A 25,423-nucleotide genomic window follows, 5' to 3' on the forward strand; every position below is an offset into this window, starting at 1 on the left:
ATATAACATTTTTTAAATCATTAAAAAGAATATAAAATTTGGAAATTACTCTTTTAGTTTTAAACAAACTTTTTCAAACCTTTTTTTTTTTTGTCTACAATCCAAAACACCGAAAACGTAAGCTTAATAAAATTTAACAATGATTAATTGGACCAATTAGGAAAACAATTTGTTGTTGATAATCTATTAAGGTTATTTTTCTTTGCAGAAATTGTAATTTCGTCCACCCAAAACATATTATCAAATAAACAATTATTAGCAAAATCTAAAAATTAAATTTTTATATATGCATTGTTATAAAATAATAATAATAATAAGGAAACAATTCGAATCTCCAACCCACAATCAAAGGGAATGGGCTTGAAAGACCTTTTACAATAAATTTTGTAGAAAGTGGGTTTGAAATCTAGATTTTGAGGGTGGTTCGAACAACAAAGAAAGAATGGGCCTCGGGTCCAATGGCACAAACAAGGAATTAACTATAAGAATATAAATGAAAGCTCTTCCTCGGACACAATCCGAGGATAGTTTATAGTATTGCTTCTCAAGGTTGATTACAATTATAGATCGCTAGATTATCATATGTTATTCTTTCTTCTTTTTCAAGAAAAAGCCTCCCCTCTTCCGAAGGTCTTTCCTCTTATTTATACTTCCTCTTCTTCTCTTTATCATCTTCCACCTCATGGTTGTAACGTTGGCTTTGGATACTTGTCCCATCAAATTTTCCCGAAGTCCCCTAGGGTCAAGGACCAAGTTCCAAACCTCATGTTTAGGTCTCATTTCTCCATTAATGCAGTCAGTATATCAATTGCAGAGTTTTTAATGTGTGGGCGGTGGTAGCAGCTTTACCTTAGATATTCCACCGCTTTTTCTATTGTCCTCCACGTGTACCGTGCCTTCCCGTAGCCATAGGATTTTTTATAACATAGCTTGGAGATATTAAACCTCTCTTCCTATGACCTCGGCTTTAATATCCGAGGACTAATCTCTTCCTTGGACATCATTGTTCACTTGTTTATCACATCTTTACTTGGCATTTTCTTTATGAGGTACATTCATGTACTCCTAGATCATTTGACGTCCTCAGATTGGGTTTTTAGCCCAAGAGACTTTGTTGGACCATCCTTTGTAAATTACTGGGTCCAATGTCCCTACAATAATAATAATATAATGGCAAAAGCTAAAATTTGTCACCCATCTAATTATTTTCATTTGGCTAACCTTTGTTTTCTCTAAAAAAATGGCAATACAACCATTAAGAGTACTTTGACCACTACAAGAATTAAAAAATAAACAAAAATTAGTAAAGTCTTATAGTTTAACATCTAAATTAAGCACTATAAAAAATCATGCTATGTAATAAAATAAATATCAAATTATCCAAATCATGCTATGTAATATAATAATATTATATTTTTATATGTTATATTTAATTCTTTATAAAACAATATAATAACATTTAACAATCAAAGAGAACCCAAAAAAAAAAAAAAACAACAACAATTTAAATAGAAAACTAAATCGCATTAACCCAAAGGAGAGAGAGAGAGAGAGAGAGAGAGAGAGAGAGAGAGAGAGAGAGAGAGAGAGCCTTTTTTGTGAGGAAAAACTATGCATAAAATGGAAGAAATTGTGACAAATTTATAGTAAAAGTGTGTAAATAAGAAGAGACAAAAATAAAGGAAGATGGAGGGAAATGGGAAGAATGATATTAATGTAGAGGGTAGTGAGAAGATGAAACAGTAGGGGAGGGAGAAAGGTTGGAGAAGTAGTGGGGAGATGAAAACGTAAGGGAAGGAGAAAGGTTGGAGAAGTGTAAATATTAAAAAAATAAATGTTAAAAACAATTATAGGAAAATTGAAAAGAAAAAAATAATAGTAACGTGGACGCTGATGTGGCTCAACTAGAGTGTAGAAACAATAAATGCTACGTTTCAGTTTTTAGATATACTAGTCGTAAACCCGCGCGTTGCGCGTGATAATATTATTGTTTTAGTTATTATTGGTTAATAATTGGTTTTTCTTTTTTTTTCAAGTTTATATATTGGCTTTAAAAAAATATACAATCTAATATATTAATTCAACAACAACAATAATAATAATGTTGAATAAAATAATATGAGAAGAAAAAAAAGTAAAAATAAAAGATATAACAATAAACACCAAATTAATTATCTCTAAATAAATACCGAATTATTTAAGTCATATTATGTAATATTATAATATTACATTCTTATGTATTATCTTTAATTCTTTACAATGCAATATGATAAAATTTAACAACCAAAGTGAAAAAAGAAAAAAAAACAAACTTAAAACACAATTAAATCGTATCAACCTAAAGTAGAGTTCTAAAAAACACAAAAATTTCTCAACCTAAAGCAGAGATGCAACCTAAAGCAGATATATATATCACCAAAAATTGAGAGAGAAAGAGAGAGAAATAATTTTTTTGTGAAGAAATATTATGCATATAATAAAAAAGAGAATGCCAAATTTATACTAAAAGGATAACAATAAGAACAAACAAAATAAAGGGAAAGATGAAGAGTGATATTAAGAGAGAGGATGGTAGGGAAATAAAAATGTAAAGGGAAAGAGAAAGGTTGGAGAAAGTGTTAAAAAGTGAGTACAATTTAATTTATTTAAATTTAAATAAAATATTATATGTTTAATTAAAAAAATATATAAATAATTTAATTATACAGAGGATGTGACTGAGTTTAAATATTGAATAAAATAAGATGAAAATATTAAAAAAGTAAAAATATAAAATATATAACAATAAACACCAAATTATCCAAATTATGTCATGTAATAGAATAATATATATTATATTCTTATATATTATCGTTTTTAATTTTTTTATAATGCAATATTATAATATTTAACAATCAAAGAGAACAAAAAAAAAACACTTAAAACACAAAACTAAATTGTACCAACCCAACATAGAGTTATAACAAATACAAAAATTTATCAACTTAAGCAGAGATGCAAGAAAAAAAAAATACTCCAAAAATTATTGTGTGTGTATGAGAGAGAGAGAGAGAGAGAGAGAGAGGGAGGGAGAAACAACTTTTTTATGATGTAAAACTATGCAAAGAATGGAAGAGAGAATAAAAAATTTATAGAAGATAGCGTGAATATGAAGAGACAGAATAAAGGAAGATGAATGGAAAGATGAATAGTGACATTAAGGTTGAGGGTAGTGGACAGATGAAAAGGTAAGGGAGGGAAAGATGAAAAGTGATATTAAGGTTGAGGGTAGTGGGGAGATGAAAAAGTAAAGGCATGAGAAAGGTTGGAGAAAGTGCAATTATTAAAAAAAAAAGTAAATATTAAAAAACAATTATAGGAAAATTGGAAAGAAAAAGGATAATAACATGGATACTGATGTGGCTCAATGTGAGTACAGTAACATTAAACGCTAAGCTTCAGCTTTTAGTAATATATAAATATAGATATAGATTTGGGTCTAACAAATAAAAGAGTAATGCTACGTTCATAAAAGTTTTATAATAATTTTACAACAAATTATTAATGTTAAATTGTTACAGATTTTAATTTGAGTCAAATAGACATTACTTTTTTCATCCATCTATAATTTTTTGTCACATAAGATTTGTTTTGAAAATCTTATGGATGTGCCCTCCAAACATAATCCTTAACCCCCTAAACAATAAAATAAGGTCAAATAAAAACAATAAAAATTAGAAAGTAGCAAAAACAACCCAAACAAAAACAATACTAAGCCAAACAACAACAAGTGAACAAATTATTCAACAAAAAACCTATTAAAAAAAATCCCTATCATTCAAATTTATAACTCATTCAACATATTACATATAAATAATATTAAATTTCACTTTTGCTAAAAAAATATAAAGAGAAATATTGTAGTTGTGAGTTCTCCTTGATAGCATCATTAGCTCTGCTTTCTTTGGTTTGCCATTAGAACAAATTTACTATCCTTGGTAGCAAGTATTATCTATTGCTCTCTGCCTCTCTCTCCATTTTCTCCTCTCTAACATCATTCCAAACTCTCTCACATTATTATTCTCATAATAGCATTCTCAATTCTCTTGTAAGTCGCTTTTTTCTTTTTCTTTTTGTTAGTTGAATGACATTGTAATACTTTATATTTTTATGTTTAATTTTTATTTTTTTTGTGATGTCCCTGTATTCAAGTTACTTCTTTATTAGATTTTGTATAATTTAAGTCTATGAGAGACTATTCTAAAAAAAAAAAAAAGTCCCATATAACTACTCCATTTGTTCTTTTTCTCAAGTGTGGTATATCGGGAGCATAGTTTTGAAACCCGGACCAGACCATACGGTTCGACCGGGAAAAACTCAAACCGCCCATTGTTGCGGTTCTTTTAGCATTGAGAACCATTCTATGGGAAAAATGCAGGGAGCCATGCGAACCGCGGTCGAACCTCACGGTTCTATGAACCGTGAACAGTTCTTGCGGTTCTCATATTTTTGATCAGAAAAAAAAATATCCAAACAGAAAACGTAAAAAGAAATCAGAAAACGGAGGATCTGACCCAGAAAACGTTTGACAATGAAGAACAAGAACAAGAAATATATAGCCTCTTTGCTTCACTCTCAAAAAACATCTCACATAATCCAAACTCAAAACAAAATCCAATTCTGACAATAAAGTTGAATCAGAACAAGCAAATATATAAAATAAAAAGAAAAGAAAAGAACAAGAACAAGAACAAGAACAAGCCGATCTGACCCAATCTAGTGGTGGGAGGAGGCCGAGCGGCGGTGGGGCGGCAAACGAGGTAGTGCTGCATGGGAAACGCCAATCTCCACCGGCTTTGACAACCTCGATCTGCTCTAATCTCCACCGGCTTCGCGACCTCGATCTCCTCCGATCTCCACGGCTTCGCGACCTCGATCTCCTCCGATCTCCACGGCTTCGGTGACCTCGATCTCCTCCGGCAACCTCGATCTTCACCAGTTCACCGGCGCTTCAAACTCTCTCTCTCTCTCTCTCTCTCTCTCTCTCTCTCTCTCTCTCTCTCTCTCTCTCTCTCTCTCTCTCTCTCTCTCTCTCTCTCTCTCTCTCTCTCTCTCTGATGTGAATATGGGTAAGTATGTGATAAATGTAAAGGTTGAGTAATAAATACCCAATTGAAAAATGTGTGGTGGAGGTTCTTATCCCTTAGTTTTTTTTTTTTACGTAATCATTTTTTTTTATTCAAACGTGTGGTATTTAATATTAAGAAGTGGAAATTATGAAATACTACTACAATATTTTCACAATAAATTTTAAGTAATAGATTGTTATTAGCTAATAGTGGTGACTAAAAAATAATTTCAGTGGTGAGTTCAAATTAGAACTAGTAACAACTTTCCAAATAAGATTTTGATGTGATTCTTGTGAAAATATTTTGAAAAATGTTGTGGATATAACATAACAATTTTTTCTTCAACTACTTTTGTTTGTATTTCTTTTTTATCTCTTTCTTTAATTTCATTCACTTTTGTTTCTAGTGCTTTTTTAGGTTTGTGAATGTGAGCTAGACAGCTGGTCACGTGGACATTAGAAAGTGGAAATTAGAAAGACAATCTTATGCTTTTAATTTTTTTTAATAAAAAAATGGTTATTATTATTATTGGATAGATATTTCATATTTGGGTTTGAAATGGATAAATTAGACATAGCTAAAATATGGATTTATAGTTTTAATTGGACTATTTTAGTTAATTTTTCTATTTTTTATTAATTTAATATTTTTATATATATATTTAAAACAATAATTAAATTGATTATGATGTCATCACGGTTCGACCCCGGTTCAACCTCGGTTCGACCCCGGTTCAACCTCGGTTCGACCTCAAAAACCTTAAACATCTCCTTTTTATGGTTCAATGAACGGTCCAAGTCTGAAAACCATGATCAAGAGTACTATGATGCCTTGAGCAATACACATGTGCCGTGTAGGAATCTTACCACTAGTTTAAATCACAACGCCAGAGTCAATCTTGCACTGGGAAATTGTCTAGAGTGTATGTCGTTATGTTTCTAGTAAAATTCCAAATCAAAGAGATAACAACGGCTAAGGCTTCTGTCTAGTGGAAGTTTCCACGAGACACGTTGGATGGTGGACACGTATCCACTGCTAAGGCCTCTGTCCAGTGAAAATTTTCACTGGACACATCTGGATTCGGACACGTATCCAAGAGTAGATACGTGTCCACCATCCAACGTGTCTAGTGGAAACTTCCACTGGACACAAGCCACACCCGATAACAACTGGTCTTACGCCTCTCGGCATGCACTTTGGCTGTGGGCATTACTTAAATAGATAATACCTTCTCGCAAGTTGCGTTAGCATTTATCATTCTACACTAAGAGACAGAAAGATATAAAAAATAAAAAAATCAGGAATGAGCGACTTAAATCCAAAAGTATATTATATGATACGCTACTAGAGGGGCAAAATCAAAAAAATTTGTCTAGGGGCTGACTTTAAATTATCTCATATTGAATCACAAATCAAGAAAAAAAAACACTACATATATGTCTTGAACAGATTATACCTTCTTGCAAGTCGCATTAGTTTAATAAATGTAATTTTAATTAACCTTGAGCAAAACTAGATGACCAATTGAGTATCTTAAGGTTAATTTCCCACCTAAGCTTCTCTTATTTATTCCTTTAAATAACCATAAGTCCATAACATTAAAGAAATAAAATATATGAATATAAAACACTTAAGTACATCTACAAAATTTCCTCTAAAAAAAGTACATCTACAAAAAGACATAATTTGAATTGAAATTAAATATAGCTAGTGGAATTGAAAAAGTGAGATTTCAATATCAAGTTCATGGACCAACATGTGGGGGGAGTTTCAATAGTAAAGACAAAATGCTAATAGGAAACAAGTGAAAATATTAAAATGTGAAAATGAAGTTTGAAAGGAGGACTAATGTGGACAACTCATGACAAATGGCTTAGGGCTTCAAGTTTTAAACAATTTTTTGGCGACCCCTCACTTATCAACATAGTTCCACCCTTGCACTACTCGATTAGTTTAGGCCAATAACCAATGATCCTTTGATCAGTTTATTCTTCTCAATGTTCCCAACATGTATGTCTAGGGTTCAACCTCCTCTTCCCTTAGGGTAAATTAGGATTTTCAGGGGTTTTATATACTGATATTACATTTGTATAATCTTGTTAATATTCGTGACAAAATGGCTGTTGATGAGCTTTACAGCCAATATATTCTGCTTTATAGGCTGTTACTATAAACTACTTGGATAATTACATGTGTTTGATAACCTATAATGAGATGGCCGTTTGTATTGGATGCTCATGGAAAGGATATCATTTACAGCATATGCTTTAAGTCTATCAGATTTTCAAACAATAAAATAAATTTTATTTTAAGAAAACCCAAGATTTGTCTCATTCTCAGCACTACAAAGGTCACATTGTTAAAAGAATTCCTTCTTTGCCTAATTGACATCCCTGATTTGCCCAATCAACAAGCATATATGGTATTTTCTTCAATATGATAAAGCAATCGAAAAAAATCAAAAGATTAGTGTTCACTTTTTCCAGAGGATTAAGAAAATATGTTTTAAGGTTGACAAATAGATCAAAATGTTCGTAGATTTACTACTTATAAGTGTAGTATTTTACAAAATTATGCTACATAACATTTATATAATTCGGCACCCATTTATATAGTTCAAAATCAAGTTCTCTCGTGCAATCTAATTTTAAAGAGAAGCAAATCTATCCATGAATGGTCCAGAGTACTAATCATTAACTGCTATGAGATTCAAAGAGGCCATTCTAATGGATAATAAGCAAATGGGGGAGAACATTGAAATATATTCTCCTCATTGAAGCTTTTCTTCAAAAGATCATATTATATTATGTTCTCCTCAATGCATTCTACTATTCATTAAAATAAGACCAAAACAGCCACTAAAAAAATGCTTAGCAAAAGTGCACCATTAGCCTCTACTAAATTCTTCTGACTATCCAAAGGTATAGTTGAATTAAAATTGCATTGTAAAGCCATAGATTTAATAGCTATAGTGCATAAAATATGCTTAGTTAATGACAACTATAGAACGTTTATAGAGTCATAAAGTCATAGAGTCTCAGCAAAAAAATAGAACGTTCATAAAGTCATAACATAATTCCCTTGGGTTGGGCACAAGGAGGCAATGAGAGTGGCCTTATTGATGTTACATGTAACCAAATCTAATTGGTGAAGCATTTTGACAAACACCTTGTAGGGCCTTTTTAGGATGTTAGTTGTTGTAGCCTGTCTGATCAAGTTGAGCTTACATTTACACATGTATCAATATTCACAAAATCAATATCTTCCACCTTTTCAGTGATCCAAAATAAAGAAAAAAACCATGAACAACCTCATACCTATTGTAACCATGATTCTCTCCGAGTGCGTTAACAATCTCGAATGATGTAATGCAACAAGAGCTTTGCAAACTTAAATATCATGCTTATATTATTATATTTAATATAGATTATAGATCATTATTATGTCTTTTTGTTTAATATTCTGTTAATATTGAATAGATGTTGATTTTATTTGAAATGAATTAATTCCATATTAAACTTTTGTATCTCTCATTCTCACATGTTGAAAACTTTTTTTGTTTTATGTCTGGTACCCAAAAATGAAATCTTAGTTCAATCCATAGTAATGAAAGTTTAGTCTGGACTTGGACCTACTAAAATTGGACCATCCTAAACTTGATCAAAGAGATAGAAGCAATATCTTATAATTGAGGGATATCAAAACCAGAAAGAACATAATTCGAAGAGGTTCATATCCTTTCATAGGATACATAAACAGTTACAAAATGATCACAACAGTAGGGAAAAATATTAACAAAGAAGTCCTTAATTATGTCAAAGACTACCACTTATTTGGGGTAAAACAACTAGCCGTACCAAAGACACAATAACAAGCATTTGAAAAAATTCAAAAAAATTCAAAAGTCACAAGTCCAACCGATAGCAACATTTATGTCTCCACTCTCTGCTCAAGTCGGTAGATAAAGTCCAACAATTCCCAAAACTAAGGTGCACATGAGAATGATCCAATGTAGAGAGATTCAAACAAATTCCAATTGGCATCACTGCGTAGAAATTACTTGCTTACCTACACGAATGGAAATAACTTTAATTAGTAATGGAAGACGTTAATGTGACCAAAAGAAATGTATCTTTACAAAAATTTTAAAAACGAAAATCTTAAAATTAAATGATTCAATAAAACAAGTTTTATGTATGTTTGGTACTGCCTCTTCAATAAAACCTCTACATGCTAATTAAAATTTTTCATAGATCTCGTGCAATTCGAAAATAATATGAAAATTCGGATTCTAAAAGCAATAAAAGATGAAATATAGTAACAATTTCTAAAATGACAAGAGAACCATCACATTTAGATTGAGATACAATACGACTCAAAGCATTGTTCCCAATATTTTTATTTAAAAAATAAATAAAAGCAGCAGTAGCATAAATCTCACCAAAACGCTAAAAACTTATTTTACTAACCTTTCTCAACTGAAGCGCTGATGTCATCGCCACTAATATTGTTTTTGTTGTCATCATCTTGGTTGATTGTTTGACCTCTTGACCTCTCCAAATCCTTAGAACGGAGATTGCGATACTCATAGCCATAGTAACCTTTGCGAACCTTGTGTTGGAGTAAGATGGATGGTACATGCTGAATGATCCAATAATGTGACCCTTGCTCTGGATCCAAACTTTTTTCGAATTCTGTGGGCATTTCTGTAATCTCCAGTTCTTTAAGGTTTTTGAGGTGTTGGAAACCAGACGGTACCTCCTTCAGTTGTGGACAAGCCCCAAAAGCCAATTTTTCAAGAAGGGGGCACGCTTCTTTTTCTATATTCAATGAATTCAATTCAGGAAGATCTCCGAGACATAGCACCTTCAGTTTAGAAAATCCTCCTTTCCCAATTTGCAACTGCTCTCCATTGTATGCTTTCATTCCTAGCCTGAGCTCCGCTAGATTAGGTAGATTTTGAAATGCTTTGAGTAGATCATCGCTCAACCTTGTCCAATAAATCTTTAATGAGACTAGGTGTTGAAGTTCTGAAATCCAGGTAGGCAATTTGGCTAAACGCCCTTGTATGCGGAGGAATTGAAGACATTTAGGAGGAGATGAAATGGGCTGTAAATCGATGACCTCATCTTCGTTGATCGAACTTACAAATAGATCTTTTAAGCCGTTCATGTTCTCAATAGAGACACACAAAGCCCTCCCAGTTTCCCTAGTTAGGTTTACCAAGCCAAGATTCGTCAATTGACTCAACTTCCCCAACTCTTCAATCAATTTGACCCCTCCATAATTTGCGTCCACGTTTTGTAGCTCTGTCAGTGCCTTTAAGCATCCAATGCTCCAATGTAATTTAACACCTCTTATAATATTAAGACTCATTTCCATCTCGGCATCAAAATAGCGGACTTTAAGACAACGTAGCTTATGAAGCATGTTGATTGTAACTGGTATCTCCTGTATTGCGGTTTGGAACATTAACAAATTCTCTAGATTCTGCAACTTTCCGATGGAGTTTGGGAGTGTCTTCACTTTTGTATTATTCAAGTTTAAATACCTTAAGTGAAATAAATTTCCCACCTCTTCGGGAAGATGATCTAGTGGAGTATTTTCAAAATCCAATACTTTCGCAAGCTTGAAATTTTGAAGAAATTTACTCATGAAGGATATTGGAAATTCATTAATATTGAAGAATAAAAGAGAATGAATGTGAGCGTCCTCAAATCCTTTCAATACATTATATGAAACTCCATCTACCGACATACGTCGAGTTAGTCCTTTAAAGTGTGACTCTTGTTTTGACAAAACATGACAAAAACTCAAATCTTTCATCTTTTGAAGGATGATCTCACGAAAAAGATCATGGACTCGGCATTGTCTAACATTTCCATCAAAATTGACCTCTAATACTTGAACCAAGCTTCTATGGATTAATTCAGTCAAGTATTCTTGTGCAACCTCCTCAAATGTTCTACCCTCCTTTGCTTTCACAAAACCTTCAGCTATCCATTGTCGAATCAATTTTCCGCAGCCAATAGAATAGTCCTCTGGAAACATACCAAGGTATAAGAAGCAAGATTTGAGGTTGTAAGGCAGGTCTTCAAAACTTAGGAATAGAATTTTACTAACACCTGCAAGATGAGGATTTATTCCTAACCCAGAGCCAAGGCTATCGTGCAACTTTTGCCATTCAAAGAGAGTTTTGTCCTTGGTTGACAAAAGGCCGCCTATAGCAACAATGGCAAGCGGTAATCCTTTGCACTTCTCAAGAATGTCATGAGACAATTTCTCCAATATTGGGGGACAGTGTCCTCCAAGTTCAAATTGGAATGCCCTTTTGCAAAAGAGCTCCCATGCCTTATTAGGTGGTAGTGGTTGCAAGTTGTGAACTTTAACACGTGAGGATTTTTTGCAAAAATTAGCAACATCCAACTTCCGTGTTGTGATTAATATCCTTGGACCTTTTGTATTATCAGGTAAAGCATGTTCTATCTCCCCCCAAAAATCAATTTCCCAAACATCATCAAATACAACTACATACCTTTTTTCTTGTAAATATTCTCTTGCTTTGCTAATCAGTGACATCTTGTCTGTTGAGTCAATTCCCTCAGGAGGAAACTCATTTCTTGCCTCGCAAAATTGCTTTACCATGCTCCTTACTAGATCCATCATGTTGTATGACTGAGATACTGAAATCCAAGCATGACAATCAAAGTGTTCTCTCATCATATGGTGATCGTAGACTTTCTTGGCAAGAGTGGTCTTGCCCAGTCCCCCCATTCCCACCACCGAAACTACAGTACGGTAAGGGTCTCCTTTTATGAGCCAACCGAGTAATTCATCTTTAGGAGATTCAATGCCCACAACGTCAACATCTTCAAGAAACAGAGAAGCCATTCGGGGGTCTTGCCACCTAACATTTCGAGCACCGCTGCTTGATCCTTGACCAGTGGATTGGAAGTCGTATCTTTCATTTCTTTCCTTGATTTTCTGCACTGATGCTTTGATCTCTTGAATCTCACTTGCTATCTTATGGCGGGGTTTTAATGTTTTGAGTGAGTGAGTTGTTTTATGGACAAATCCTGTAAAACCACGCCGAAGAGGACCATGTTGTGCCACCTGAAGCAAGTATTGGTCGATGGCAACGTCTATGCGGAAAGCGACTTCAGTTACTTGTTTCACCCATGTTTTGACACCCTCGCTCATGTCTTCTTCTGCTGCCGCCCTTGCATCTGCATCCTTGAGGAAGGACTGAATGCTCTCCAATTCATATTTGATGTCAGCAACTTCTCCATGAATGCCTTGTAACAACTTTGCTTCTTGGGTCAGCAAGGGAACCAGCTTGTCAATAAGAGAGGATACTACCGTCTCCGCCATGTGACTTTCTTCTTACACCAAAGAAACGTACATTATTTCATCTGAATTTGGCTCTTCCTTCCCTATGATCAAATGGATCCTTTGGGTTCTCTATGATTAAGAGAGGGTTTGGATACAGCTGTTGCGTTTTCACGTTTTGCGTTTTACGTTTTGGTTTTTTTTTTTTTCTTCCCTGCTGCAGCTACAGGGGACAAATGTGCCGTGCGCGCACTGTGCGTGTACTGTGCGTCACTGTGTGTGCACTGTTCACGTACCTTTTTATTAATTTTTTATTAAAAATGGGTCTCGCATCACTATTTACACATTTAAAAATTATTTTGCTACAGTGTTTTCAATTTTCAGCAATAAGTTCTATCCAAACGGACCCTAAGCTTCCACCAACTTTCCCTAAGTTTTTTGTCTTTTTCTTTCTAGCTTTTCAGATTAGTCTGCTTTAGTCACTTCAGAAAAAATCAATAATATTTTAACTACGCCACAGCTGTAAAGTAACTCATAGCATGTTAGATTTTTTGACTTTGCTGGCCATCGTAACCCCACACCTTGTAACTTGATGCTTCCTTTCAAACGAGTCCACTAAAATAACTTATTGATTATTTATTTGATTTTTTTATAAAATAATAAAATTTAAAATAAATTTATAAAATCTAGAAATATAAGGAATTAATTAAGTATTTAATCTTACATTAAAAAAAGAGAGACTCTTATTCTGTATTTTGTAGATCTTGAAAATTTAATAACTAGATCTCAGAGTCAATTAGCGCCTTGAGATCTACAAACATCAACTTGTCCTGCCAAAGTCTCCAATTTCAAAATCAATAGCACGTGCTGTCTGGTATGGAGCCGCGCAATGCTGGATGTCAATTTGGGATTGCAGGCTTGTTTTTGGTTCGCTGAATGCGTTAGGTTGTCTTTTATTTTGGGTTTAATCCACGAAGATACCTCTCCTACTTCTAAATTAATGGGTGGCGTATGCAATAGTAAAATAACAACAAAATAATAAAGTTAAAAATGTATAAGACTTTCCATCCGGTTATTTTTAATTTTATCATAAGATTTTTTTCTATTCACACACAAAAAACAGACTACAGTCCACTTAGTTAACATTATTCGTTTTATTAAAAAAGCAATTCTAAAAGAAAATTATTAATAAAGCTAAAGTGAGCTAAAAAAAAAAAACAATATTCCTCCTTTAATTATGGTCCTTATGAAGCTTCATTTTTGTCATTTTGGTCATTTATATGAGAGAGAAAGATCAATAATAATAATAATAATAATAATAATAATAATCGACCAACAGCAGCAAAGTCATTTATATCAAATTTTTTGAATAATATTCATGTTGAACCCATGAGTACACAAGATTAAGGTTATAATTTTCTCTCTAAAAAGTATAGGCTTTCTGCATCTCTAACCACCCTGAATGGTGTATATATATATTGACCCTTTATATACACTTTCAATAGTTTTTTTCTTTGCCACTTTGGTTAAGCAATAACATAGTAATATTATACATGGTATTAGTTGTTTTTGCCACTTTGGATAAACAATTATTGGATTATCAAAAAAAAAAAAAATACAATAACCAGCTATTGACCTATTTATTTGATTTTATTTTTTTAAAGAGTTTTTTCAACCTATATTGTCCACTCTTTATCATCATGAGATCAAGATATCAATTAGTTTTTTTGTATCGGCGGGAATTGAATTTCAAATTTCTTATTTAACCATAAAATTTTTTTATCAATTGAGTTAAGTGAAATTCATTATTGATCTATTTATTTTGGTTTGCCACTAGTTGAATTGTTTAATGCAACTTACATTACTTTAAAAAAAAAATGAAAATTTTGAATAAACTATAGAGAGATTCATAAGAACAGCGGTTGTGTGGGTCTCCTCCTCTATAGCTCTAATCTCTAAATTTAATGTGGCCGGCCAGGATAAGATAAAAAAATAATAATAATAATAATAATAATATCCATATAACCACTTCATTTGTTCTTTTCCTCTAGTGTGGGTATTTTATGAAATATCTTATCTTGGGAGCACTATGAGGAACGAGTCTGGAGCAATGCAAATGTGCCCTGTAGGAATCTTACTGCAGGCACAGGTCCAGAGTCAACCTTGCATGCGCTGTGGAAATTGTCCACAACGTACGTCGTTATGTTTCTTATAAAATTCCAATAAAAAATAAAAGATAACTACTGGTCTTGGACTTTGTCTTCGGGAATTACGAACAGATAATACTTTCTTGCAAGTTGTATTAATAGCATTTATCTGGCTGCAATTAGACTAAATAAGAAAAAGAAAGATAAAGAATTCAATAACTAAAATAACTAGACAGCACAAAGTAAATTATATTAGCCACAGTTTAGGAAGATGGAATAGAATGAAATGAATAATTTATAAAAAAAAATTTCTTGTTTCGGAGTTCTAAAGAAAGATAAAGGAAAAGTTCATTTCTTTGTTTGTGAATTTAAGTAGAAGAGAATAGAATGGGTAGGAATGAACACTCATTTCTTTCTATTCTCGAAAAAATTCAAATTTTCATACTTCCAAAAATTGGGAGGAATGAGAATGAATGAAATTAAATTGAAAGGTAAAATGCAAAACTGACCCTCTAAATTTTTTTAAATTTCATTTCGGTCCTTTAACTTTGCTTTTGTTCATTTCAGTCCTCTAACTTTCAAGTTTATTCAATTAAGACTTTTTCATCAACTTTTGTTATATGTTGTGGTTAATTTTTCAACTTTATAAATTTTCTTCAAATTTTTTAAATTAAAAAAAATTCAATTAATGATTGAAAAATATTTTCTAGATTTTTTTTTCAAAAAATTTTAACAAAAGTTAACGGAAATGCCATAATTGAATAAATCTAAAACTTAGAGAACTAAAATGAATGAAAGCAAACTTAGAGGACTGAAATGAAATTTGAAGAAAGATAGAGGGTCAGTTTTGCATTTTAGCCTAGATTTATTGAATTTTTTTACTAAAACTCTCAAAATACTCCTATATATTCAACAATATATTCAAAATATGGGCCTAATAGTAATATTGTCATAAAATAATTTTATTTTTTTCCCTCTATATTACTCCGAAATAAGGTTACTTACTCTCTATTTATTTCCATTCCTTATGCTTTGTTTGTTTCGATAGAAAACCTTATGTAAAGATAGTTTTCCATATTTTTCAGTGTCTAGCAGCATCAGAAAAAATGAGTTAAAGGAAAACTATCTTTGGTCAACAGAAAAAGTATGTTTTTTTTTTTTTTTTTATTCAGATCTTCTATATTTCCTATGGTACTCTACCAATGAGGTTTCCTTAAATCTTAACCATTCTTTAATGATTTAACGGTTTAGATTTTTCCATGTCAGCATTTTACTAACAATAATCTTAATTGTTTTGTTTGCAACATTATTTTATTATTTTAAGAATATTGTTAATGGAATGTTGACATGACAAAATCTAGATCATTAGATCATTAAAGTGTGGTTAAGATTTAAGGAAATCTATTAATAGACTATCCTAGGAAATCTAATTTTTTTTTTAGGGATTGTTTTTCACTAAATTGTTTGGGAAAACAACTCTATCTCACAGCAAACTAAATAAGAAAAGTTAGGAGACTATTTTTTAACTTATTTAAAGTTGCTACTAAACATAGGAAAATGAGAGTTTTATAGAAAATAATTTTTGAAAAATGACCAATTTTCTGGAAAACATTATTGCTGAAACAAACAAAGTGTTAGGGTTATGTTAACGGGTGCCATTTGAACAATTATTAATAAACCATATTAAGAAAGTTTCAGCATCATTTTCATGAGAAATATAAAAAGTTTTCAATAAAATTAATTGCTTTATTATTTTTCCATAAAATATTTCTAAAGATAGTTTCTAAACCAATACCTTTAAGACATTCATTAACCAATAACCAATGACCCCAGATCAGTTGATACTTCTTAATGTTCCCAACATCTATATCTAGAGTTCGACCTGATAATAGTTGATATCCATGACATGATGGCCGTTGATGGATGACCCTAATTTACAGCAAATACATGTTGTTTTATCAGTGGTTATTAAAAACTACTTCGATAATTACTTGTGTTTGATACCTATTATGAAATGGCCGTTTGTATTGGATTCACATGAAAAGGATATAGGTGGAACTAAAATTACTGAAGTTTTCTTTACAAGCAACCAAGTTTTTTAATGATAAGTAGGCAGTAAGGGAGGGCGGTAATGTTCAAATCACAGATAGGCGTGTAAGTTACAAGTCATAAGATAGATTTTCTTCATTAAGAAAAAGATATTGTAGAAAATCAAAAGATTAGCATTCACATCTTTTAGAGAATTAAGAACACGTATTTAAGGTTGACAATTCAACATAATGGTGTAGTATGTTATAAAATTATGCTACAAAACATTTATTCAGTTCGGTACCCATTTATATAGTTCAAAATCGAATTTTCTCATACAATATAATTTTAAAGAGAAGCAAATTTATGTATGGATGGTCTGAACTACTAACCATTATCTGCTATTAGATTCAGACAAGCCATTATTCATAATGGATAATACACAAATGGGGGATAACATTGTAATACAAAAATTTTAGTAATCCTATCATAAATATAAAGCCGTTGCAGTTCAATGTCGCAAAAATAACTCATATATAAAAACTTAAGTTCAACCACGAAAGAAAGAAAGTATAAAACCCATAACCACATCATAAAAAACAAATGGAAGGCCCAAAAAATCTCATCTGATTTTGTTAGGTTCTAAGACCTTTAGGTTTAAATGTATTAGAACTCTAAAATGTAATGTTGACAAACCATGATCAAAACGTTTTAGTCTTGTTTAGACTGCTCAAAGTATGTGTCTTTTATGTAAAGTTGGAGTTGAGTTAACTGCAAAAGTTACTGTGCATTTCTGTCTAGCTCGATCTATCGAGAATTAGGCTCGATCGATCGAAAGTCGTGCAGATTATTTTTCTGTAGAATTTCCAACTCAGCCCTAAGCTCATATGACGTGTAAGGTTTTATGTTTTTCCCTAGGTATAAAAAGCAAACCCTAGCCACGTTTTTGAGGTTGCTCATATTGCTATTTTGTGTGAATCTCTTGTGAGATCTGAGAGGTGCTTGCCTTCACACAAGCTTAGGATTATCAAGAAGGAGATTTCTTCAAGAGCTTGATAATCATTTAGTTACTGCCATAAGAGCTTAAAGATACACAAGCGGGAGTGCTTGTACTTGCTGGAGAATCCAAGAAAGAAGGAGTCCGTGATCTCGGAGCTTGCACGTGGTCGTGCCAATAAGTTTTCTACTGGTGGGTAGTAATAGGATGTTAGTAGTCTAAGTCGCTATTGTACAAACTTCGATTCTTTCATAGTGGATTCAGTTTTACCTTGAGAATAGCTAGGTTAAATCCTCCCCAAGTTTTTTACATGTTTGGTTTCTAAGGTCATCATATCATTGTGTTATCTATATTTTCGCTGTTTTGCGTGATATGATTGTTTTGTTTTAACCTAGATCTGAATAATAAATCTAAGTATTCACTTGGTTAATTAATTAGGTTAAACAATCTAGTTTTACAGGGGTCTAAAAACGTATAGATCTCCTAAGAAACTTTCCGGGAAATAAAAATGAACCTTTTCTTCAAAAGCTCATATAATTTTTAAGTTCTCCTCAATGCATTCTACTATTCATTAAAATAAAGACCACATATCAAAAATAAATAAATAAATAAAGACCAAAACAACCATTAAAAAAAATGCATTGTAAAGTCATAGATTTAATAGCTATAGTGCATAAAATATGCTTAGTTAATGTGAATTATAGAATGTTCATAATGTCATAACAAAAAATAAGATTTTTATTTTAAGAGTAAAATATTAATTAAATCCCATCATTTCAAAATTAACAAATTAAATCTAGCTTTCAAAAAATCACGTTGTACCAGATACCATTTAAGTATGTTAATCATGTACACGTACGTGGGCCAGCGAGGCAAAGTTTAATAAACCATGCCCTCGTCTTGTGGGTTCCTCCTCTTACCCTCTGAATTTAACGTGGCCGACCAAGGTAAGATATAAAATTGACCATATATAACTACTCCATTTGTTTTTTTCATCAAGTGTGGGTATATTTTATGAAATATGTTGGGAGTAATATGAGGAACAAGTCTTGAACAATGCAAATGTGCCGTGTAGGTGTAGGAATCTTGCTAAAGATTACAATTACAGGGTCAAAAAGGGGAAAGTGAATACAATTGATACTATTTTCCTTTTTTTTTTTTTTTGAGCCTGATACTATTATACCCTCTAAGATTAGTTTAGGCCATAACCAATGACCCTTCGATCAGCTGATACTTCATGATGTTTCTAACATGTACATCTAGGGTTCAACACCTCCTCCAATCCCTTAAAGATATGCTAGGATTTTCAAAAAGTTTTATACTGAGATAATGGCTGATAAATGACTGTTACAGCCAATAAATGTTGTTTTATGGGTGGTTATTAAAAAAGTATTCTTGGATAATTACATGTGTTTGATACCCATAATGAGATAGCCGTTTGTAAGGTTGTCAAAATCGAGATCCTATGTAGGATTGTGGGAGGTAGGTGAGATTGTGGATCGTAGAATCGGATTGTGAATCGTAAGATTCTATATATTTTTATATTTAAAGCAAAAAACACATTAATAATAACTTTGAATGTTAAATAATCATGTAAATTGTGAATTTATCCATTAAAAAACAGAGATTTGCATCATGTGATGCAATTTGCATGTCATATATCGCTACGTCTATACTAACGAAACAAATATATTTAAGTTTTGACTTAATGTATCTAAAAATTTCAATAAATATTTAATTAGCAATTAAATACCAAAATATTTATCAACACATGAAAATATTTTCCAAGTTCTAAGTTTAAAATCCAAAATAAGTTATCAAATGGAAAATAGCTAACTAAAATATAAAATCCAAGAGCAAGATGAATATTAAGGTGAAATGAACATTTAAGTATTCTCATTCTAGGATTCTTATAACCACCGTCTTAATCATCATCATTCATTTCATCATTTATGTAGATATTGTATATTTGTATACTAGAGCTGCAAAAGAGATCAAGATACAACTTCACGCTCAACTATTCAAGTTATACCACTTAGCAACAATTACAGATCATGCTCAAAAAAATCAATCAATCAATATAAAAATATAAGCATGCTAATAAAATTATATATAAGAAAAAAATTTTAGTAATATTAGAACACAAATTAGTATATTGGTTAAACAAATTTAACAAAATTATAGCTTAAAAGTTAGCAAAGCCAATATACATTATTCATTTAGAAATGATGAAGCATTTATTCATTTTGATTACAAGTGAATTAGAAACTAGAAAACATTTGCTTAGGTTAACATAATTATATAAAAATATAAGATAAAAAATCATACCATCACAACATAGAAAAATAAAAACCTTTAAAGTTTTATCAAAACCAAAAATTTATCCAATAAAAAATAAAAAACCAAAAATTGATGTTTTGGTAGTATCGGTAGAATCAGTAGGATCCCATACGATTCTATTATTTTTATGATCATAGTGCGATCCTAAACGTTTTGGTGAGGTGGGATTGTAAAATCGTGTGATTCTACAATCCATATTACGATTTTGACAACCATGGCCATTTGTATTGAATGCTCATGAAGAGGATCTAGGTGGAGCTAAAATCAGCATAACAGTGATATTAACCAAACTATATGCCTATGCCTATGATGTAGGAAAATACAATGATGAATTAACATGTTGATATTACTTATAGATCAAACAAATTAAGAAAAGAGAAAGACAACCAAATAACCTACGACAAGTTGTCAAGATTCTAAAGACCAAAAGAAAGCGAAAGCAGAGCAGAAGAAGAAAAACACATTCTGCAGATAAGAGACTAAACGACAAGAAGAAGTAGTTAACGACAGAGGCACATTAGCTGTTAGTTACACTGCAAGTAGTTTAGGCAGTATATTTATCCACACATGTAAAACACACGTGGCCTATTACACGTGGAATAACTAACTTAGCATATAGTTTGGAAAGTTTGTTTTTCAGTTTCTGCATATAGCTCAGGGTCTTTGTACAGATATTTTCATTCAATCACAATATATAGAGAAAATTTCCCAAAACTCTCTCTAGCTGTCTCTAGCTTTCTTTTCTTTCCAGTTATAATTCTTACACTCCTTTTTTTTTTTCTTAGTACAGTCGCTATATACATCTCCAAGAACATATGTAATGTGACAAAAAAACAAAGGCAACAAAAACATATATATTACACTATGATTGGCAAAAAAGAACTCCAGTCAATTAATATCATTCTCTAGTATAGTATTCTTTAAAGTCTTTAAGATTTTCCAATCTAAAAATAAAATTAAATAAAACCGAATATTTTTCTCAATCTCAGCATTACGAGAAATTATTGAGTACTCCTGGAGTACCATAAATGCATACTCCCTCATTTCACATAATTGTAGGTTTCACAATTAACGTGAGAGAGGGGAGTACGCATTTATAATACTTCGAGAATACTTGGCAATGAACATGTGCCTTGTGCAGGAATCTGAAATTCTTGAGGTTACAATTATAAAGCCAAAGTCAGCTCTTTCTCATTGGACCTGCACCCAGGACTAACATATGCAAATCTTAATTGTAATCATGGAATGCAATAGAAAGTATTAAGGGGGGGAGTGATCTGATCTGAACTGTCCAGAGTGTACATTGTTATTTTTCTAATAATTTTCCAAATCAAAGAGCTATGCTAGTCTTGGATTTTCTCTTCTGGGCATTACCTGAACAAATATTACTTACATCAAAAAAGTTGTATTTGCATTTACCTGGCTAGACTATGAGTCTATAATTATGATAAAAAGAAAAAAATAGGAAAATCTTTTTTGGAGAGCACCACTCAAGGTCGGCTGGATATTGTTTGAGGCTTTACTACGACAATTTTGAGTGGGGTCTCTTTAAATTTATAATTTAGTTTGTTTATGTAGTATCCAATTGTCTTGCTTTTTGAAATTCAAAATTACTAATTAAATTTTTAAACATCTACTTTCAATCGATGATATAATTAATTTATTTAATGTTTTTGTGATATAATTAGTTTTAAATATGATTTTTATCAATTTTATGAAAAACTTTTTTGTTTTCGGAAAAATTCTAACAAGTATTGTCAATCTGAAAACCTATAAGTTAGAGCGCGCGTGCGCGCACACACACACAAATCTAATATAAGACGTAAAAAGTAAAAAACTTTTAAGTAAAAGCCAAATGTACTCTAACTCTTTTCTATATTTTTTTTTTTTGATTTGTTATATTTCATATAAATTTATGCTAAATTTTGGTTCTCCTTGTAACAATTTCATCAAGAGATCCTATTTAAGATTTAGTTCATTTTTTTGAAAAGGATATGTTTAGACCCCTTAATTAGTTGATTTTATAACAAAGCAACATGTTAAATTAAATAATTATGAATTTAGATTGATTTTTGGTGACTAATATAGATTTATCATCAAGAACGAACGTTATACGTTGAATCTCTCTATCAAAAAAAAAAAAAACATAAATCATATAAAAAGTAATAAGTAATTAAGCACATTGTTAGGGTCATATTTTCTATATAATTGGCTAATCCCTTGACAAAATGCACTTGACTTATATTCAAGTAGATCTAAGTTGAGTTTAATATATTAAGAGGTATGTTGTTCAAACATATCAAGTGATATAATTAAAGACATGAAGGTTTATCTAGAAACAAGTGAAGAAAAACTATTTCATTGAGTCTTGACAAAAGCTCGACAAATGCTACTATCAAAATTTAATGGAGAAGCTCGACACAAACTCAATCTATCAAGATCTAAGATTTCATAATTTTCGGATCTAAAATTTAGCCCATAATGACTTAAATTATTAGGGTTTCTTTTCTCATAACCCTAATCATATATAAGGCTTATTTTAAAAATCATCAAGTACAGAAACAGAGACTTAGAACTTATATACTCTGTGTGAAGCTCTTGCATTTGTGCACTTTAGGGTTTTGTAAGTAAGTGCTTCTTGATCTTCATCGTTTATGAAGTAAAGAATTTTATAGCTAACAACAATCATTCAAGTTGTTAGAGTTAGTTACGTACTGGATCCATACAAAGGAATTAGTCACAGATTAGAGATTTATGCAACAAAGAAAAGAATGCTACTACAAGATCAAGTCCAATTGAGTATTGAAGCGAAAATTCAACTATAGGTTGGTATTTTGGAATAAGCTAGAGTAGTGGTAAGATTTCTCATACTTGTAACCACTTGATTATTAATTAGTGGATTCTTAGAAGTGGGGACTTTAAATTCACCCAATAGGGTTTTTTGCCTTGCGGAAGTTTTTCTCCCATTAATCAACAAATCATCATGTCAATTTAATTTCCGCTACACTTAGTATATTTGGTGATTTGTTGGTACCTCCACGATTATACATGTAATTTGACCTAATTAATCAATTTAGGTAATTGAATTAATTAACCAGGGTCAATCTATCTTAACCCAACAAGCGGTATAAAGTGGGCACACTCTGATTAGGTTTTAACCAGGGTCAATCTATCTTAACCCTTAAGGTTAGTAGTTTACGATTTTACATTTAACTCAATTTTACCATTTTTGTGAAATTCGGTATTAGCAACCTAATCTCGTAATTAGTGCGGATTAGGGTTTCAAATACTTCCTAATCGTCCTAGGGTTTTAATTTTTCAGTATTTATATATTTTGTAGCGTTCAAAGGTAAATCAAATTATTATCAATAAAAATATAGAGTTTTTCTCAAACTTTTCTGGTAAATTATAGTTTATCACTTTGTGGAATTAATGGAAACCTCTCGTGGATTCGAGATTCACTACTAGAAGCTAATTGTTAGTTTTTATTCTATCAAGAGAGTATCAGGTGTGTTTTCTTTAAGCTTCTACTATATCTCCTAAAGTTTTACCTATAGTGGATTAACCTACAATAGAAACCTAGCTTCTATTAGTCCAAACTGTCTAATATGTGGATACCATCGCAAATGACTCATCTGCACTTCAAAATCTCTAACCACGCTGAATGTCTTCAAAATCTCTGACCACGCTGAATGTTTTGGTTTGCCAGTAGTTGAATTAAAGTTGAAGATTTTTTATTCCAATCTACTGTAATGCTCTGCCATTACAGAGTGTATAAGAAAGTGTCTTAATCGTGGACATATTTGTCTTCTCTTCCTACTCTTGACCTACATGCAAAAATACTTGTTATATGTTTAAGAAGCTAATCTCACGTCGTCTTGCCAGCCAGGGCAAGATATAAAATTTTCGATATAAGTATAACTACTCCATTTTTTATTTATATTTTGTTCTTCAAGCGGGTGTATTATTTGTTTGTTCTTCAAGCGAGTAGCATGAGGAACGAAGTCTTGAGCAATGCACATGTGTCCTGTGTAGGAATCTAAAATTCTTGAGGTTACAATTATAAAGCCAAAGTCAGCTCTTTCTCATTGGACCTGCACCCAGGATTGACATATGCAAATCTTAATTGTAATCACGGAATGCAATAGAAAGTATTAAGGGGGGAGTGATCTGATCTGAACTGTCCGGAATGTACATTGTTATTTTTCTAATAATTTTCCAAATCATTATCAAAGAGCTATGCTAGTCTTGGATTTTCTCTTCTGGGCATTACTTGAACAGATATTACTTACATCAAAAAAGTTGTATTAACATTTATCTGGCTAGACTATGAGTCTATAACTATGATAAAGAGAAAAAAAAATCTAGAGAGCACCACTCAAGGTCGGCTAGATACCATTTGAGGCTTTACTACAACAATTTTGAGTGGGCTCTTTAAACTTAAAATTTAAATTGTTTGTGTAGTATCTAATTGTCTTGCTTTTTGAGATTCAAAATTACTAATTAAGTTTTTTTAACATCTACTTACCAATTGATAATATAATTAATTAATTTAATGTTTTTGTGATACAATCAGTTTTAAATATGATTTTTATCAATTTTATGAAAAACGTTTTTGTTTTCAAAAACAATTCCAACAAGTATTGTCAACCTAAAAACCTAAAAGTTAGAGCGTGCACACACACACACACCAAAAAAAAAAAATCTAATATAAGATGTAAAAAGTAAAAAAACTTTTAAGCAAAAGCCAAATGTACTCTTAACTCTTTTCTATATATATATATATATATATATATATATATATATATATATATATATATATATTTTTTTTTTTTTTTGTAATATTTCATATAAATTTATGCTAAATTTCTGTGCTCCTTGTAACTATTTCATCAAGAGATCCTATTTAAGATTTAGTTCATATTTCTGAAAAGGATATGTTTAGATCCCATAATTAGTTGATTTTATAACAAAGCAACATGTTAAATTAAATAATTATGAATTTAGATTGATTTTTGGTGACTAATACAGATTTATCATCAGGAACGAACGTTATAGGTTGAATCTCTCTAAAAAAAACATAAATCATATAAAAAGTAATAAATAATTAAGCACATTGTTAGGGTCATATTTCTATGTAATTAGCTAATCATTGACAAAACGCACTTTACTTGTATTCAACTAGATCTAAGCTAGGTTTAATATATCAAAAGGTATGTTGTTCAAACATATCAAGTGGTATCATTAAAGACATGAAGGGTTATCCAGAAACAAGTGAAGAAAAACTGTTTCATCAAGTCTCGACAAATGCTGCTATTTCATCATGTTTGTCTTCTCTTCCTACTCTTGACATATCTTGTTATAAGTTTATGAAGTCAATGTCACATCGTTGTGCCAACCAGTAGAGACGGCTCTACAGCCAACCTAGGGGGTTCAAATGAACCCCCTGACCTGGCAAAGAACCAAAAATTATA

At 31.6% G+C, this 25,423-nt stretch overlaps 1 protein-coding gene across 1 annotated transcript; it reads right to left on the reverse strand.

Annotated features, from left to right (window-relative positions):
- Positions 1-8,764: 8,764 nt before the first annotated feature.
- Positions 8,765-12,575, reverse strand: LOC142640638 (disease resistance protein RPM1-like). The gene is made up of 2 exons (XM_075814821.1): positions 9,578-12,575; positions 8,765-9,176 (listed from the first exon to the last, which is right to left on the reverse strand). Exons 1-2 carry the CDS (start codon positions 12,477-12,479, stop codon positions 9,151-9,153), a joined length of 2,928 nt encoding a protein of 975 aa, XP_075670936.1. The 5' UTR covers positions 12,480-12,575; the 3' UTR covers positions 8,765-9,150.
- Positions 12,576-25,423: the final 12,848 nt, after the last annotated feature.

This window comes from Castanea sativa, chromosome 6 (assembly GCF_040712315.1).
Source record: "Castanea sativa cultivar Marrone di Chiusa Pesio chromosome 6, ASM4071231v1".
Lineage (NCBI taxonomy): Eukaryota > Viridiplantae > Streptophyta > Magnoliopsida > Fagales > Fagaceae > Castanea > Castanea sativa.

Coding starts and splice junctions, on each gene's coding strand:
- LOC142640638 (XM_075814821.1), bottom strand. CDS start 12,479: ATGGCGGAGACGGTAGTATCCTCTCTTATTGACAAGCTGGTTCCCTTG. Junction 9,177..9,577: donor CAGCGCTTCAGTTGAGAAAG/GTTAGTAAAATA, acceptor CCATTCGTGTAG/GTAAGCAAGTAATTTCTACG.